At 39.7% G+C, this 17,308-nt stretch overlaps 2 protein-coding genes across 5 annotated transcripts in view; one reads left to right on the forward strand and one right to left on the reverse strand.

The window, feature by feature from the left end:
* The window catches only part of LOC107758090 (RAS guanyl-releasing protein 1-like), a 23,050-nt gene extending 13,600 nt beyond the window's left edge, over window positions 1–9,450 (reverse strand). Inside the window, exons 1-6 of one of the 4 annotated variants that reach the window (XM_016575923.1) lie at window positions 9,123–9,447; window positions 7,641–7,693; window positions 2,918–3,096; window positions 701–806; window positions 366–428; window positions 138–269 (exon numbers count right to left, since the gene is read on the reverse strand). In XM_016575923.1, the coding sequence (XP_016431409.1) occupies window positions 138–269; window positions 366–428; window positions 701–806; window positions 2,918–3,032 (416 nt within the window). In that variant the 5' untranslated portion in view covers window positions 3,033–3,096; window positions 7,641–7,693; window positions 9,123–9,447. Of the gene's footprint in view, window positions 1–137; window positions 270–365; window positions 429–700; window positions 807–2,917; window positions 3,097–7,640; window positions 7,694–9,122 lie in introns of all 4 variants that reach the window. The other 3 variants (XM_016575853.1, XM_016575785.1, XM_016575997.1) reach the window with 3 other exon arrangements.
* A 4,408-nt stretch (window positions 9,451–13,858) lies between these two features.
* The window catches only part of LOC107705157 (ryanodine receptor 1-like), a 35,038-nt gene continuing 31,588 nt past the window's right edge, over window positions 13,859–17,308 (forward strand). The window contains exon 1 of the mRNA XM_016508354.1: window positions 13,859–14,140. Coding sequence (XP_016363840.1) covers window positions 14,093–14,140 — 48 coding nt within the window. The 5' untranslated portion in view covers window positions 13,859–14,092. The remainder of the gene's footprint in view (window positions 14,141–17,308) is intronic.

Below are 17,308 nucleotides of genomic sequence, written 5' to 3' on the forward strand. Positions count from 1 at the left end.
ACACACACACACATATATATATATATATATATATATATATATAGACGTATATAGTGTATGTTTAATACATGGCAACGGCGGAAAGTTTTTTGCCTGGTCAATAAAGCTATTTGAATCTCAAAAGTAAAAACACTCACATGTATGGTGTAATGAAGAGATGATTGGGTGAACTGGTTCCCTCACCCCTTACCAGAACCCAGAGATCTCCCATGACTTCTTCTAACAGAGGATCCACCTCAAACATGATTCGGAACTGATTAATCCACTGCCTGAGACAGACACAGAAGAAGCAGAGGACAAACATGAATCCTTTCATTCATTTTGGGATCTTTAGGTGCACGTGTGAATGTTGTGGATCCACCAACCTGATGAAGTGGCAGATTTGTAGGCGCCTCTGTCCCCTTTTCTCTGCAGGACAATCCTTATATGTTATCACAAGTCAAGGAAGAACCACACGACAGCGAGATTACAAACCCTTACACTCTGAGAAAATAATCCACCCTCAATAAAGAGGCTAAAGTAAAACAGGGCAGCTCTTGTTTCTTTGTCAGTGGGATTAAGAGCCATGTGAGGCTGCATGTTACTGAACCCTATGAATGATGGACTCTCAGCTGTTCTGGGATCAGTTGCATAAATCAATCTTTTTCAATTAAGGTTCAGGTCAAAGTAAAATATTAGCAGTGGGGCTTGAAGAGGATATAGAGAAAGCAGCTTTTGGACGAAGATGTGTGATGGTACGACCCAGTTATGCATCATCAGGGCCATATGAACAAGCTGCGTCCCTCTGATCAGCTTCCCATCTGAGTCTAAAAAACAAAATATTTAGATTTAGATACAAGATGGTTTCTATATACATTTATATGCTGCTATGCTATGTTTCTTGGGGATTTCTAATCAGATGAGCCCAGCTTCAAGTCTATGTCTGTATTGTCCTTCATAAGTATGGCTTGGAATGCTCCTTCAATATAATTTTATTTCTTGTTATATTGTCCGCCAGCTAAAAATCACACATCTGATCACTTAAAAAAGTAAAAACACACCTCTCCTCACTATGCCCTGAGTGAACAATGAATATACTAAAATGTATTTGAAACATATGCCAAACATATGTTGCTCACAATATGCAGCTGGTACAAAATGCTGCTGCAAGGATGATAATGAATGCTATAAGCTGATCGTGTTACTCCCTTGTTAGCATCTTTAGGATGGCTACCAGTACAATTTAGGATACAGTGTAAGATTTTGATATATGTTTTTAAAACACTGGTGCCAGAATACTTAGTTGAGCTTATTAAGCTCTACAGTCCAGGTGTAATATTAAGATCATCTAACAAGTTTCTCTTAAGAATTCCCCGAGCGCGTCTCAAATTGAAGGGTGATCGTGCTTTCTCTATCGCTGGCCCAAGGCTGTTGAACAATCTGCCATTGGATGTTAGATCTTCCTAGACTCTTAATGCTTTTAAGGATCGTTTAAAATCGTATTTGTATTCTCTGTATACTAAACTGGTATACTTAAAGTCTGCTAAATTGGAAAAACTAATATTGTACTTAATGCACTTTAATTGTGAGGAAGCAGTGCTGAATTCCAACTAAAGATATACTGAAGTATATTTGATTGTGCTAAAGTGGAACTACTGCAAGTATACTTTAGGTACACTTTAAATATCTTGCATATAAAGACTGATGTTATTATTAAGATCATAATTAATCCTCATCAACAGTGACATTAAAACACATTTTAGGCTTTATATTAAGAAATGTACATTGTGCACCATTAGTACTCCAAATAAAGTTGAATAATAATTTTTATAACTAAGTTTCGAGCGATATGTCAGTAAATATGTTAATATATTTGAACTATACTTAGTACTATACTTAACTATATACTTAGTACTTTAAATAAATATATTTTAAACATATTACTTTTTTACTAGGGACTGCATGAGTTTAGAAATCATTCATCCTTAAGCAGAAATAGTGCAGGACAAGTTTAATATTATTTCAATGTTGTGGCCGATAAATTGCCGATATTAAAAATCAATTCTTTCTCTCTCTCTCTCTGTTTCGACTTGTTCCCTTTCTTGTCAGAGGTCAGTAAAAATCAATACTATTTTATCTAAATAAATGAAAAAAAAATGAAACACTGAAAGCTAAAACCATGTGTTTCCACATGTGAATTTAGGCATCACAACATTATAATGCACAGTGTGAAAATGGTTATTCATTGTAAGATTTGCTAAAGACTAATATTCAATTATCTTTAAAGTGAGTATTAGGAAAAGGTCATTTAAATGTTAAAATAGGGTAAATATTAAGTACGGACTGATATTTATGAATTAAAAACTCTTTAATATCAGCCAACAACCAATATGCTACAACTGCATTGTGTATTACAAGTCCAAATACTTGAGCACATTTCAAATAAAACAGGCATAAGGGGATGATTAAAAAACAAATGAGAGAGAGGGGAGAGAGGGTAGGCCTGTGAAACTGAGGCGCACAATCAGGCTTTGTCTCATTAGCATAGATAGACAAACACATTCCCAGGCCCTGAATGTTAGTAAACCAAAAGATTTCTCTCGGTTTCTCTTTCTCTCTCCCTCTCTCTTTGACAAGAGCTGCTGTCCCTCTGTCCCTCACACTACTCGGCAGACTTACATAATCCGGCTGGCACATGGAGACTGGGAATGATGGGCACATGAGGCCAGAGACAAGGCTGAGAACCCCAGGAAAGTGGAATGTGGGAGATCTAGGACTTTATGTTGTGACTTGTGATGTAAGCTGTCCTTCTTTTAACTACCTGGAAGTCACTATTTGGTGATGTTTTCTTCATGAAAACAGGACCTGACTGATGTAAACGGTTGTCATGTAGGGTGGGGCTTATTGATAGACAGATAGAGACGAGTTGAACACTGACCGAAGCAGTGGAGGCAGCGGAGGATGAGTTCATCCAGGCTGGCAGAGCGGAAAGAAGAATGAGCCGGTGGACTTTGAAGAGCCCGGCTGATCTCCTGAGGACTGGGGCATGTCATCCTCCTCTGCACTGGTCTTCTGCTCTTTATCACACTTCCTCCTTCCTGACGGGACTTCCTGCTGCTGGAGACACACAAAAAAAAATAGAGTTTTGGGGCTTGATGCTGCTGAAATACTCAACCCAGTCCCAACAATGTACAGGTGTATTCAAACAACCAATGTGATCAACCGTACAAGTGGGGCATGGACGCCAGCATTTATTCAAATTGGCTCTCACAAATAAACGAAACAAAGTATCCATAGCAACAGACAGTTTACGTAGTTTTAGCCACTTGTCAGACCACAGACGTTTCGCAGTAACCGCTTGTCTTTACCAGGCTAAGCAGCATTTTGATCTGTTTAATATTTGCGATGTTGGTGATGAAGACTTCATCATTTACTCACCCTCAAGTTTTTCCAAATCTGTATGAGTTTACTATTTCTGTTGAACACAAAAGACGGTATTTTGAATAATGTGGGTAACCGAAAAGTTGCTAGTGACTTCAATTGTATTTTTTTCCCATATCAATGGCTACCGTCACCTGTTCGGTTACACACATTCTTCAAAATATCTTCTTTTGTGTTCAACAGAAGAAAGAAACTCATACAGATTTAGAACAACATGTTAAGTTTAAATTATAACAGAATTGTCATTTTTGGGTGAACTATCCCTTTAATATTGCACAGAAAACCACAGCAGTGATGGTTGGGCTTTGATAATGTCTGCATGTCATAGGTTATATGTAAAGCTGATAAGATCTGGTCATGAGAAATGCTCTGTTTTGCTAAAACCATCCCCTAAGTGTTACCACACGTCTGTCCAGTTACTTTTCTCACAGATTTGACATAAGGTTTCACATGCCAGACATCATAAAAATGGTCATAGTCTACTACTGTAGGAGAGAGGCAAGTCATATTTAAGGGCGAGAATATCGTAGAGACTTGAGACATGGCCCTTTTGACTTGGACCAATTAGTAAACATCTGAAATGCCCTAACAACCAGCTAAAACAGACACTATTGTACTTAGAAAAGTCCGAGCATCCAGCCAAAACATCCCAACACCTTAGTAAACTGCTAAAACACACCTTAGATATGCCCTAGTAACCGCACAGAATGATTTAGCAACCCATTTGAAATGTATAGCAACCATCCAGAACACCTTAGGAATCAATTATAAATACCCTATAGCAATCAGCCAGAACACCCTAGCAACTACTTAGAAACACCCTAATAGTTGTTAGTTTGGTCTGACAGTTTATTAGGGTGTTTTAAGTGGTTACTAAGGTATTCTGAGTGGTTTCTAGGGTGTTTCTAAGTGGTTACTAATATGCGCTGTAATATGCTCTTAGAAACACCGTAGTAAACTGTCATAACACCCCAAAAACTACTTAGAAATGCCTTAACAACCACTTAGAAACACCCTAGAAACCATCCAGAAATGCCCTAACAACCACGCACTTTAACCATTTTAGCAGCAACTATTTATAAACACCCTAGTAACCACTTAGAAACACTCTAATAAACAGCCACAGCACTCCAGCAACTGCTTAGAAACACCTTAGCAACCACTTAGAACTGCCCTAGCAACCTGCCAGAAAACCTAGTAATGGCACCATGCTAAAGCCCGCTCAGAAGACCTTATAAGTGACTGAATAGCAAAACCTTAGCAACCAACTTAGCACTTTTGCTGTGAGTTTCACACAAGCGAGCACAGGGAGTTTGATTGACAGGCGATCTGACCAATCATAACACAGAATCTGCCATTTTTGTCCGACAAACAAATCAGACAGGAGAGTAGATTACCATTGGTGGACTTGAACTTGAAAAAATGTATTGACGTCTTTCCACAGTTACAGAAATAAAATACCTTCTGATGTTCATTCATGTTTATTTCATGCTATAACAAGTCGGATATAGCAACAGTAACTAAGGGTCAGTTGTTCAGATTAAAACCTGTAGGTACATTTACTTCAGATTTGAAAGGAAATATCATTTAGATCTGCTCTAACATCCTTTTTTACATCCCCTGAAGCCTTTCACATTATACCTGAGAGCGTCGGGTTCCCCTTGAAGTCTGCAGCACAGACCTGTGTACATGTGCGACTGTTTGCGCCCTGCAAGCCCCACCGGTAGATCAGGTATGTTGATGTTTATATGTAAGGTTGTGTGTTGATATCTGCCACCCTATACAGTAGGTGTCACTATTCAGGCCATCAATGTCACAGGAAGAGAGACAGTTAGAAAGTGTAGATAAGCAACTCACTGTCTCACTGCTTTGCTCTGTATTTTGTCAGTCACACAAAGAGAACAACAACATTGTACATCAGGGTAACAGTCTGTAAAACTCACAGCTGCTGCGTAATTTAGATGTATGAAGCATAATGTCAAATTTAAAGGTGTGTTTTTCTGACTTGGACATCGAGTTGTGTCTGTGACAGCATCAGCAAGAAACACTGTGGTCTGTGACGGCAGTGACATGAACAGGAAGCTGGCCGTGACTGCAGAGAAGTAGTGATGAGTTCTTAGAACGTCCAAACCCCTCCTAACCGCTCTCTCTCCCTTCCTCCTGCACCAGAGTCCAGTTCAGCACACTCGTTCTCAATTCTCTCCACGCACAGACACACTGACGTTTACCTTCTCACCTCATTAAGCAAACCAAACACCTAACCACTGAGATCAGGCCCACGCAAATACACACTCAAGACAAGAGTGTAAATTCACTTCGGTTGAAGTTTGTAGACCAGGAAGACATTTTTTTACATGGCCTTCATAAAATACACCTCATATTTCCTTCTCTTCGGTTCTTTCTATTTCTGACAGGCCGAATATTAAACATGACTTCAATATGCAAATTCCCCATCGTATTTTCACCTCTCTCTCTCTCGCTTATTTGCATCAACCTGCTCTACAGCTGATGACAATACACCATACACACTCTGCAACCCTCTCAGGCCTGAGAAGAGCACGCATGCACATGGATACAGACTCACGCATACAGTAAACAAATGAGGGAAAATGCTCTTGGTTAATGTAAACGAATTTGTAAGCAAGTCTATGCAAATTTATATGCAGCGTGGAATCAGCTAGGATCTGGTGATTTCGATATTTGGGTCACGATACAATAATGATATTATAAAGATACTGCAATTTATTAGAACACTGAAAATTGAAGTCAAAAACCCAACTTGTTTCTCTAACCTGTTTTAAAAATTCTCGTGATTGTGACTTTATATTTCTCAGTTGCGACTTTATATCTTATATTGTGACTTGAATATAAGATATGACTGGGTGGGATATAAGACTTTGTAAAAAGCCAGTCTGCAGATTTGAGTTTACAGCTTTCTAAGAAAATTGCATAATGGGCACAGACTCCATTTTTTTTTAGCTTCATCCTGTCAGAGGATATCAACATGTTTGATATTTTGAGACGATTTTTGAAAACATGTTTTCATTTGTCACGTTTCTCCTAGCAACAAGGCACGTGTTTCTGTGTGAGTTTATTATTTTCGGAACAACTTGGTCTGGTAGTGTGTGATCCTCCATCGTACAGTTTTTCCTCTGTAACTATTTACAGTCAACAAGTGTGTGATGCCTAATATTTTTAAATCTCTTCCGTTTTTTTTTTTGAAGTCATGTAGTGTATTCCAGTCTTTAGTGTTGTGGTTTTATATCACACAATTGTGACTTATATTTGGTAATTTAGATTTTTTTTTTAAACAATCGCATAATTACGTGTTTTAATTTTTACTTTGAAGGTGAGGTCACATTAGTGATATTTCAGAGAAATTTAGCGGACAAAAAGGTCACTTTCAAACCAAGCAGCTTTCTGTTGGTCAACATGGCGAACTTGCATGACCAACTTGAACATGAGCGAAATCTGCATGGGAAACTTTATCGCCCTCACACAAAACTCCAAAAAAGCACTGATAGTCATTGAAACTGGATTTTGCCCAAGAAATTTCGCAAAACAAATGTGAACACATAGGCAAAAACAGGCTTCCGTAGTTTGGATTTTGGTCGAAAATAAATAATTAAACATCTGTTGATCTAATGATCTAATATACAGTAGTATATATATAACCTTGATTCTTTTTACAACACATATTCATGTGAAAAAAACTATGTGTGCTGTTTTTAGCAGAATGAACTTAAGATTTTTTGAGCAGCAGTGTGGTTTGTTTGCATCCGCACATGACACCCTGCCATTCAGTATCATAATCCAGTGAAACATTTGCAATCATACAGTGTATGAGCGTTTCGGCCATGCATAGCACCTACTCGCTCACTTTCTCTTCCTCTCCTCCTGCAGCCTTTACTCTATTCATGTCATTCAGAAAACAACTTCTCCTTTCTCTTTGGAAATCCCCCCAACATCCCCCTACCCCTTCCCTGCCACAGTAGCCAGTGTTTTACTCCCAGTTCCTGGCTACATCTCCAGCTCCATTACCCTACCCCCCAACCCTCTTCCTCATGCCTCCTGCTTTCTCCTCATCTCCCTCTTTTTCTTTTTTCTCTCTGCACTAACAAACACACACACACAGTCAGGGAACATGCAAATTCTTCCCTTTCTCTCGTTAATTGATTAATTGATGCCAGAGCCCTTTGAAGGCCTTGTTTGTCGCCCACCATCACTCTATCTCTTCCTCCATTAGTCTCCGCTCCATCTGTGCTCCATGTACCTATAGATGTCAGACATGACAACAAAATATACATATTTGACAAATACTGCTATTCATATGTATGAATTTTAAATACATTTTAAATGAATTTAAATACATTTGTTCTAAACTGTATTTTAAACTATATACTGTATATTACTGTATATAACATTAATCTTATATATAACACTACATAAATGTTAAGTATTAAATAAATGTATTATAATGTATAATATTTAATTATATATAAATAAATATATAAATACAATTGTGTATATATATATATATATATATATATTATAATTATATACACACATATTTATATATGAATTTAATATATAAATAAAGTATATATTAAATGTATTATAAATGATTATAAATGTATACTTTACATTAAATGTGTTTAATATATAGTAATACTTTCATACGTTTATGTATAGGCTACACACACACATATATATGGGCATATATTATAATATATATCATACATTTAATAGTCAACATTTCATTATATTTAAATTCTGAATATGAAATATTAAACATTAAATATCAAATATTACATGCTTGCAAAAACTTGCTGTAATTAGACTGTAATATGCTGATAGCATCACTGTAGTCGCTGCTAACTTTGTCATTTCCAAGCAATCAGATAAGACCTCTGAGATAACATGCACAAAACAGACGCCCCCAAAAGCTCCTAGTCAGAGCTATCGATTCTACCGTTCTCACGTAGCTTTATGTCATTTATCTCGTTATACCAGTAATTATGGACAGGCAGAGTTTGTATGTAGCCTATCATATATATTATCACATAAATTAAAATCTGACTCCATATGTAGCATTGGCTAACTCACTGATTAAGTTTTAAATGAGTTGACACTAGCAATGTTTCTTCACAACACCAACCATTAGGTTCCTGCTAATGCCTCTTATGTACTGTAAACACAGCGAGCGAACATACCTCTATCCACAACAGGTCACAGGAGAATAACTAGGTCAAAAGCAATTCATCTCCCTAGTGCGAAATCCCCTCTTAAAGATCAGAGACAAGCACCACTGCTACTTCATAGCATACACTTGTGAATCTACACAATCTTGCAAATGCAAACCTAGTCTGAGCCCCAACGGGAGAGGCTGAATGATGAATGTGCAGTTTCAGCCGTTTTGAGAGTGACTAGCCTGGCTCTCTCGCAGAGAACTGAAACCCAAACGCAATGTTCTGAAGAACATGGAGAAACCACAGCTTTGTCAGATAACCACAGTGATCACTTTGCAGTGCGCTGCAAAATGAGGCACAGACAGGCTTATCAAACCTCAAATGAGCATTAAACCCAGTGACACGAAGAACTAACGTAGATTTTTGCGCTGAGGTGACATCAAATCATTTCTAAAGAGCATGGAGACCTGTCAAAGCACAGTCAGAATTGAAAAGACAGTCAAAAGTATGTACCTCTTTGACTCCTTGCGATTCATGGTGTCTACCGGTGTCCTTTTGGTGTCCCCCGGGCTGCTTAAACCTTTTCTTGTCCCATCGGGTATCTTGCAGTCTCTCTCCTCCAGCCAGAGGTACTAAGTGACCTCTTACAGGCTGGGACGTACAGTGGCTCTTCAGTCACGGCTGTGAAAACTTAAAACTTGAAAACCAGCTGCTGCGGCTCAGAGCTTTCTCTCTCTCTTTCTTTCTCTTTCACTCACTCGCTCACTCACTCACTGACTCTCACACACCCCCTCTTTTCTTTTTCTCTGAATATCACCAGAGAACGTGAACCACAGGGCACAGAGTTAACCAAAACAATAAATAAAAGAACCCCTATTCGACGATAGGGCATTAAAAATAAAGAAAAAATTAGAACTCTAGGCTCAAAAGGTTGTCAAAATCAGCATGATCACAACAAACAACTAACTGCATTCAATACAAACAAGTCCCTATTTGAAATACAGGCATTGGCTCTGACAGATAGGGGAACTGTCATCTGTGTGCATGTGTGACAGAGGGAGGGGAAAAAGTGAGCGAGAGAGAAGAGAGGGTGGGATTGAGCTCTTTTGAAAGAGTGTGAGAGTACGTAATACGAATTAAAAATCATTGAAAGGCCGATTGAAAACTGACAGTGTCCAAACAGACATCGCAATGAGAAATCAGTCCCAAAAGACCAAAGTTTGTTCTCATTAGCTTCCCACATGTGTGTTTTTACACATATTTCAGCTTTGTTTTAGTCTGTACCAGTTCCTTGCCTTTAGGCTAATAGGTAAATGAGTGAGCCTTCGGTTGTGTTTTCCATGAATTTCTGCGTACAAGGTGTCATGAGTAATAGCTGCGTGTCTGTACCTGCTGTATCTGTTCATTTGTTAGCCTTGGGTCTGTTTTTAATAGTCTTCATCCCTTATTTCTCTCTCTTTAACAGTAAGGTAGTGTCTCCAGGGTTGAATCCCTCCACGTGCAGCTGGAGCGGGACACTGAAAGGATGCCTTGTTGAGGATGGAGGAGAGGGGAGATGATAGGAAAGACTGCTGCATGTGTGTTTGTGCGTGTGTCTGCATGCAAACTCTGTGGGAACCTGTGCCTGTGTGTGTGTGTGTGTGTGTGTGTGAGTGAGTGTGTTTTCACACAGAGGTGGGATTCTCATACAAGCCCAGACGAGGGGGGCTTCTGTCGGTTGAAGGATGGGTGTGAATGAATCAACTGCCATCTTTCAGAATGACACCTAGAATATCAATTCTGTGAAATGTGGGCCGCCTGTTCTGTATTAAAGGAGACACAGATATGTCTGGTTTGTTGCAGTTGCTGTTGTGTTTTTTCTGATGTTTTTTTCCACCACAAATGAACTTGCAAAAGGGCCCTTGCTCATCACTCCACCTTTGTTTACTTCCTCAAAATGGTTAAGCTAATCTAAAACTTTCACATAGCAAGAAGAACTTATTGTACAGTTATTTCTGAGAGAAGATGGTGTTTTTGTCAGTAACAGGCGAAGCTAGACTTGTATTCTCCTGTAAATATTTTTTTTCTTGCTCGACCATGTCATCTTCAGTAAATTTCTTGCTGCAAATTCTGCAATTGTGATTGCATAACTGAAGAAACCACATCGGCACACATCGTCTGCCTTTTTTAGTGTTTAAAATTACTACGGTATTAATAGAAATTAAACTGAATTGTCCCTTCAGTTTACTCAATGACTTTAACTAGAAACTGGATCAAGCCTAAACAGGCTGTTGATTGCTTCATCTGTTAGGTCATTCAGAACACAAAATGACCATATGGTAACCATCGTTTCCACCAAAAAAACATTGTTACTATGGTTATTGCTATGGCAAAATCTGTGGTAACTTGGCAAACATTCTTGTACATATTTATATGATTTATTCACAGTTTTAAAGAGCTCTCATAATGTATTATATCCCATTTTAAATATAATACGCTAATACAACTGATTAGAACTGTTCAAGTGATGAGGAAAAACAGCTAAGGTGATTAAAATGGTGAAACACTTAAATAAATAAATGACGACCAGTCAAAAATAGATAGATAGATTGATTTTCCCGCTTTTCATTTAAAAACACGTCATGAAGCTGGCAAGTCGACTACAGAATATAAATACCATTGGGCAGTGGTTTATTAAATGGTAGTTTAAGTGATGACACCTAGAATATCAATTCTGTGAAATGTGGGCCGCCTGTTCTGTATTAAAGGAGACACAGATATGTCTGGTTTGTTGCAGTTGCTGTTGTGTTTTTTCTGATGTTTTTTTCCACCACAAATGAACTTGCAAAAGGGCCCTTGCTCATCACTCCACCTTTGTTTACTTCCTCAAAATGGTTAAGCTAATCTAAAACGTTCACATAGCAAGAAGAACTTATTGTACAGTTATTTCTGAGAGAAGATGGTGTTTTTGTCAGTAACAGGCGAAGCTAGACTTGTATTCTCCTGTAAATATTTTTTTTCTTGCTCGACCATGTCATCTTCAGTAAATTTCTTGCTGCAAATTCTGCAATTGTGATTGCATAACTGAAGAAACCACATCGGCACACATCGTCTGCCTTTTTTAGTGTTTAAAATTACTACGGTATTAATAGAAATTAAACTGAATTGTCCCTTCAGTTTACTCAATGACTTTAACTAGAAACTGGATCAAGCCTAAACAGGCTGTTGATTGCTTCATCTGTTAGGTCATTCAGAACACAAAATGACCATATGGTAACCATCGTTTCCACCAAAAAAACATTGTTACTATGGTTATTGCTATGGCAAAATCTGTGGTAACTTGGCAAACATTCTTGTACATATTTATATGATTTATTCACAGTTTTAAAGAGCTCTCATAATGTATTATATCCCATTTTAAATATAATACGCTAATACAACTGATTAGAACTGTTCAAGTGATGAGGAAAAACAGCTAAGGTGATTAAAATGGTGAAACACTTAAATAAATAAATGGCGACCAGTCAAAGATAGATAGATAGATAGATTTTCCCGCTTTTCATTTAAAAACACGTCATGAAGCTGGCAAGTCGACTACAGAATATAAATACCATTGGGCAGTGGTTTATTAAATGGTAGTTTAAGTTAGTGTTATTCACTATAGTAACTTAATACATTATCTCACATTTAAATAGGCCTATAGTTGATACTGCAAATAGTTCTAGCTTCAACGTTATTTCCGTAGTGAGTTTGTGAGATGCTACGACGCCATCTATCGGTCACTTCACACGACTACAGTGTAGTACAGCAAACCTGAGCGAATGCACTCGGCTTCCCAGTCTTCATTACGTGCTGTCTGAGCATGCTCTCTGAAGTTTAGCCCTCGGCTGCCAAGAAGACCCCCCAAAATCCATCAGCATCCTTCTTACTCCATACTCAGATGTAGTTGCAGGTGGACATAGGAGAGCGGAGGGACACGCTCAGAGATGACACTTAGATGGAGATTTTGGAGGTGAGGAGTGATGCCAGCTATCATCTTTGTATGTGTTTGTGGCCTGTTTGAGAGTGTGTGTGTGATAGTGTGTGTGGTTGGGTGCAGCACGTTGGCTGTATTTTCCTAGAGTAATTTTAGGGGTGTGTTGCTTATGCAGTTGTCAGACTGTCTAGCCGACTGGTGGTCTCTGTGTGTGTCTGTGGATGCAGAACAGGAAAATATATGATTGAAAATATACATACCTTGTCTGTCTATCCATCTGTACTTCTGCTGCACATCTATCTATCTATCTATCTATCTATCTATCTATCTAATTGATTGTTTTGTTTAATTGGCCTGCTGGCTCAGTTCCCTGTTAGACTGTTGTGTTGATTTTACTTTTATCACTTACATTCCTGTTCCAGAGTCATTTAAATGTGATGTTTATACAGTATATAGTATAATTTAATGTAATTTCATCATTTATACCACTCTTGTATTTCCAAATGAAGGTTTAGCAGATAAAAGTAATGCTTCAGCATTATACCAAAAAGGAATTTTACTTCTCCAGCACCCACATTTTGAAAAAATGGCCTCATCCTGCACATAGCCTTTTGTGTTCTAATCATTTGTATCCTAATTGTTCCCAATTATTTTTTTCCATAAATTTTATTTTATTATGAATTATTTTTATACAATTATATACTGTTTATACATTTTATATAATTGTATAAAATGTATATTATATTTATTAAACTATATGTATATATTATTAATAGATTTAAATATAATTGCTGTTATATAAATAAATGCAGAACATATATATATATATATATATATTAACAGAACATTCATATTCAAATGCAGTGTCTGAAATAAATTTAATTCAGTCTAGCTGTTAATTCGCTGTCTGTATTCTGTTTCAGTCACAGCGCGTGCTGAGCACACATAAGTACCCAATATATCTGGCTGTGTTCAGCTCACATTAGGACTCCACTGTGTTCAAGCTGTTTACTGTGTGTTTTGCACAAATATTGTCAAAAAATATCACAAGTTCTGCAAACTAAACAAATGTCATTATTTGATTCATTCTGATGTAATTCAAGCTTCTCATATGGCTAGTATGCGCGTGTGTGTCTTAGTGTCTTCTGCCAGATATCATCACACACAAGCACATTTTCCATTTATAGCTCATTAGACCTGTGGGAGGATCAGTTTTAGGCAAAGGGGGTGGCCCAGTTGTGCAAATATGGTTGCGGTGTGAATGTGTAAGAAGGTAGAGCACCATCCACAGGATCTGAGAGCAAGGAAGCTGAGGGAGAGAGAGAGAGAGAGAGAGACAGGAGCAGCGCTGAATCTTCTGTCACTCTCTCTCACTCCATCGTGAGAGCTACAGGACTCATACTGTCCTCCAGCACACCCACACCCACACACTGAGAAAGAGAGAGAGAATACACTGAAACACACTGAAGAGAAAACGGAAGGATTTTCTGATTTCTCCTGAGGAGCTGCAAATAACCCTCGGAGAAGGATGGCAGAGGGAGAGGGGGGAGATGAAGAGATACAGTTCCTACGGACGGTAAGTAATGCCTTCTTGACCTATTTGGATTTCATAATAATACTTATAATAATGCTTTTTTGGGGGGGAGTCTCAAAGTTATATCTCAACGTAAGAGTTTTAGCTAGTTTTTGCCTGTGCATTATGGGTATTTTTGTGTATACAGGGCCAACATAGACATTGAGGGGGGTGCTCATGTTTCCCTTTCAATATTTAGACTAGTGGTTAAGTAGTAAAATGCAAGATTCTTAAACTTTTTTATCTGGTCCCCCTCAATCTTGAACGTTTGGTTACATCATTAATGTTGTTAAAGTGTTAGAAATGTCCCTGCATGTAATTGGTGATCTGTTTGTTTGTTTGTTTGTTTTTAAGAATGCACGCTCATTTATTTGTCAGGCGCTTAAACCACGGTAACATTAGTGAAACCTCAAGGGCAAAAATACAAAAAAATTTAAATTTTGTAGCGATGTATGAACATACTTTCAAACAAAGCGGTTTTCTGAAATTTGCGTGAACATCTTGAACCCTTTGGAAAATCTGCACAGGGAAATCTCCAAAGAAATTTCCGATCTTGCAGATTCCTATTTAAATGACTGGAGTTCGCCAGGGAAAATTATATAATGGTAAATGTGATTGCACTGTAATAGATATTTTGTGAACTTCCCCATCCACACTTTTGGTCTCATCCATTGGGCTGGTTTGTTGAATTGTTACCGTGATGTTTTTTGTACAATTTTTGATGGACGTTTTTGCAAGCCTGGTTCTCACCCTGTTTTTAGTTGACTATTTTTATGGTGGCCCACATGTCTTTTGACCTGCTTAAGGAGTTGATAGCCTGCCTAACAACTCAGTGAGGGACGATGTCTCTAATCAGGGACATGTCCTGCTTTTATTGTTGCTGACTGTGAACTCATGTTGTAAGTGCTGCATTTTTTAGCTTATTCTTCTAGAAGATTCTGTCATTCAGTGGATGTACGTGAGTGTGTGTGGATGGACAGCGGCTGGTGCATCTGTTTGCATCGTTAGCTATTTTTACCTCAGGAAAGGAGAGACTTACAGAACAGGAGTGAAAGACGCAACAAGCAGGCCAGCTCCTTGAGGGGGGGACAGCTGGCCTCTGCCCCCTCATTCCTCAAACTGAAGTAGAGCGTAAGCGAGCAGCGAACTGCTTAGACAGTCTATAGGGTCAGACATACAGACAAAACCAAAGGTTTGAGGGAAAAGTACAAATGAGAAGAAAAAAAAGCAAGCAGGATTGGAATTATATAGCATTTGTGGCATATAGGAGATTGAAATTGAAATATTGTCAAAGTTTTTAACCGCTAAGTCAGTGGTTCTTACACAGAAAACTTGAAAAAAAAAAAAAAAAAATACACAGAGGGCTTGGGCCCACTAGGGGGCCAATTCCCAAGTAGGATGCAGGATAACTTAAAAGAAAATATTGATTAAATTAAATCGAAAATATTAAATAAAAAAATGTGACTCTTCAAACTTCTGGAATCACTAACTGAATTGTGGTTAATTAATTTAATATTTCAAGACCAGGGGCCCGTTCTTCGTACGTCGCTAACTCAGTTAGCTGGATTTGATTGTTGACGATTTGGCATGATCTTGGATTGGTTGGTTCTTCGAAGCTCATCCCGAAGTTGCTGTCATAGCAACTGGTCCGTAAGCTTAAACCTGCTTGGGAACAGGTTTATTTCTGGTAAACAGGATTAGATTGCATCTTTTTAAGCAGAATTGATACTTAAAATCTGTCCCAGCCAGCCACCGCTACTTTATTACAAGAGTATCCTACTGATTCAGGGACAATAATTTAAAATAATAATCATTTAAAAATTAATTTAAAGATAATACAATATAATTGTCAGGATTGGACCTGTTTTGTCATGTGTTTCAGTTCCTGTTTTGCCTTATTTGGTCAAGTTCCTGTCCTCGTTTAGTTTGATTATGTTCCATTGATGTCACCTGTGTTCCCCTGATTGCCCTGTGTTTAAAAGTCCTAGTCTGTTCAGTTTGTGTTTGTCAGGTCTAATCGTTCTCTACGTGTGTTGGCTCAAGCTCCCATTGTGGATTATCTCCTGTGTTTCTTGATTAAAGACTGTTAAACGTTTCCTCGTGACTCCAGCGTGTTCCCTCAACAGCGTAGCGTGACAGAAGACCTGACCCAAAAACAGTTACCTCCGTGTTTTCCCCTCCGTTAGTTTTCTCGTTTTTCGAGAGGATTTCGGCGCGTTTGTGGAGTGGATTCTGGCGAGAAACGGGCCTCCTCTCACCGTCACTCCCGAGGATGATCTCGCCAGATCCACTCCGGACCTAGAGCCCAGCCCACCATCTCCCCGCTGTGCGGAGCTAAAGCCCGAGCCCACCGTTGACGGAGAGCCATTTCCCGCCGCGATCAGCGAGCCAGCGCAAAGACGAGCGACTGAGCAGAGGATCGCCCCGGACGTAGAGCTGAATCCGTCAGACCAGGTGCGAGAGCCGGCGACAGTGCCAGCCACGAGGGAGAAAGCTGCAGATGGTGTGAGCGCGGAGAGGAGCTCCGCCCCCCTGCACTGCTGCTGAGGGGGAGCTGAGTAATCAGCGAGCCAGCGCAAAGCCGAGCAACTGAGCAGAGGATCGCCCCGGATGTAGAGCTGAATCCGTCAGACCAGGTGCGAGAGCCGGCGACAGTGCCAGCCACGAGGGAGAAAGCTGCAGATGGTGTGAGCGCGGAGAGGAGCTCCGCCCCCCTGCACTGCTGCTGAGGGGGAGCTGAGTATGGCGCGGCGAATGTGCCACACCGAAGTGGAGAGGGCTCCAGTCCCCGAATCCAGTCCAGAGCACCCTCCAGTGCCCGCTCCTAGAAAGCGCCCTCCAGTGCCAGCTCAGCGTCGCCATGGCTGGAGAATCCCTCTCCTCCGCCTCCAGCCTTTGAGGCCCGGACTCCGCCTCGACCCGTAGACCCAACGTCTCCACCTCGGCTACTAGCTCCCTCGCCTCCACCGTCACCCGTCGATCCACCAGGCTCCCTCGTCCCTCCGACTCCGCCTTGGTCGGGCGTCGACCTGCCATCACCTCAGGATTCCGCTCCTCCGGCTGCACCTCGTCACTCCGTCCCACCGGCTCCATTGGGCTCCTTCCTCCCGCCAGCTCCACCTTGGTCCTCAGTTGCTCCGGCTCCGCCGTGGATCTCCGGATCTCCGCCTC

The sequence above is a fragment of the Sinocyclocheilus rhinocerous genome, unplaced genomic scaffold (assembly GCF_001515625.1).
Source record: "Sinocyclocheilus rhinocerous isolate Xijiao unplaced genomic scaffold, SAMN03320098_v1.1 scaffold130, whole genome shotgun sequence".
Lineage (NCBI taxonomy): Eukaryota > Metazoa > Chordata > Actinopteri > Cypriniformes > Cyprinidae > Sinocyclocheilus > Sinocyclocheilus rhinocerous.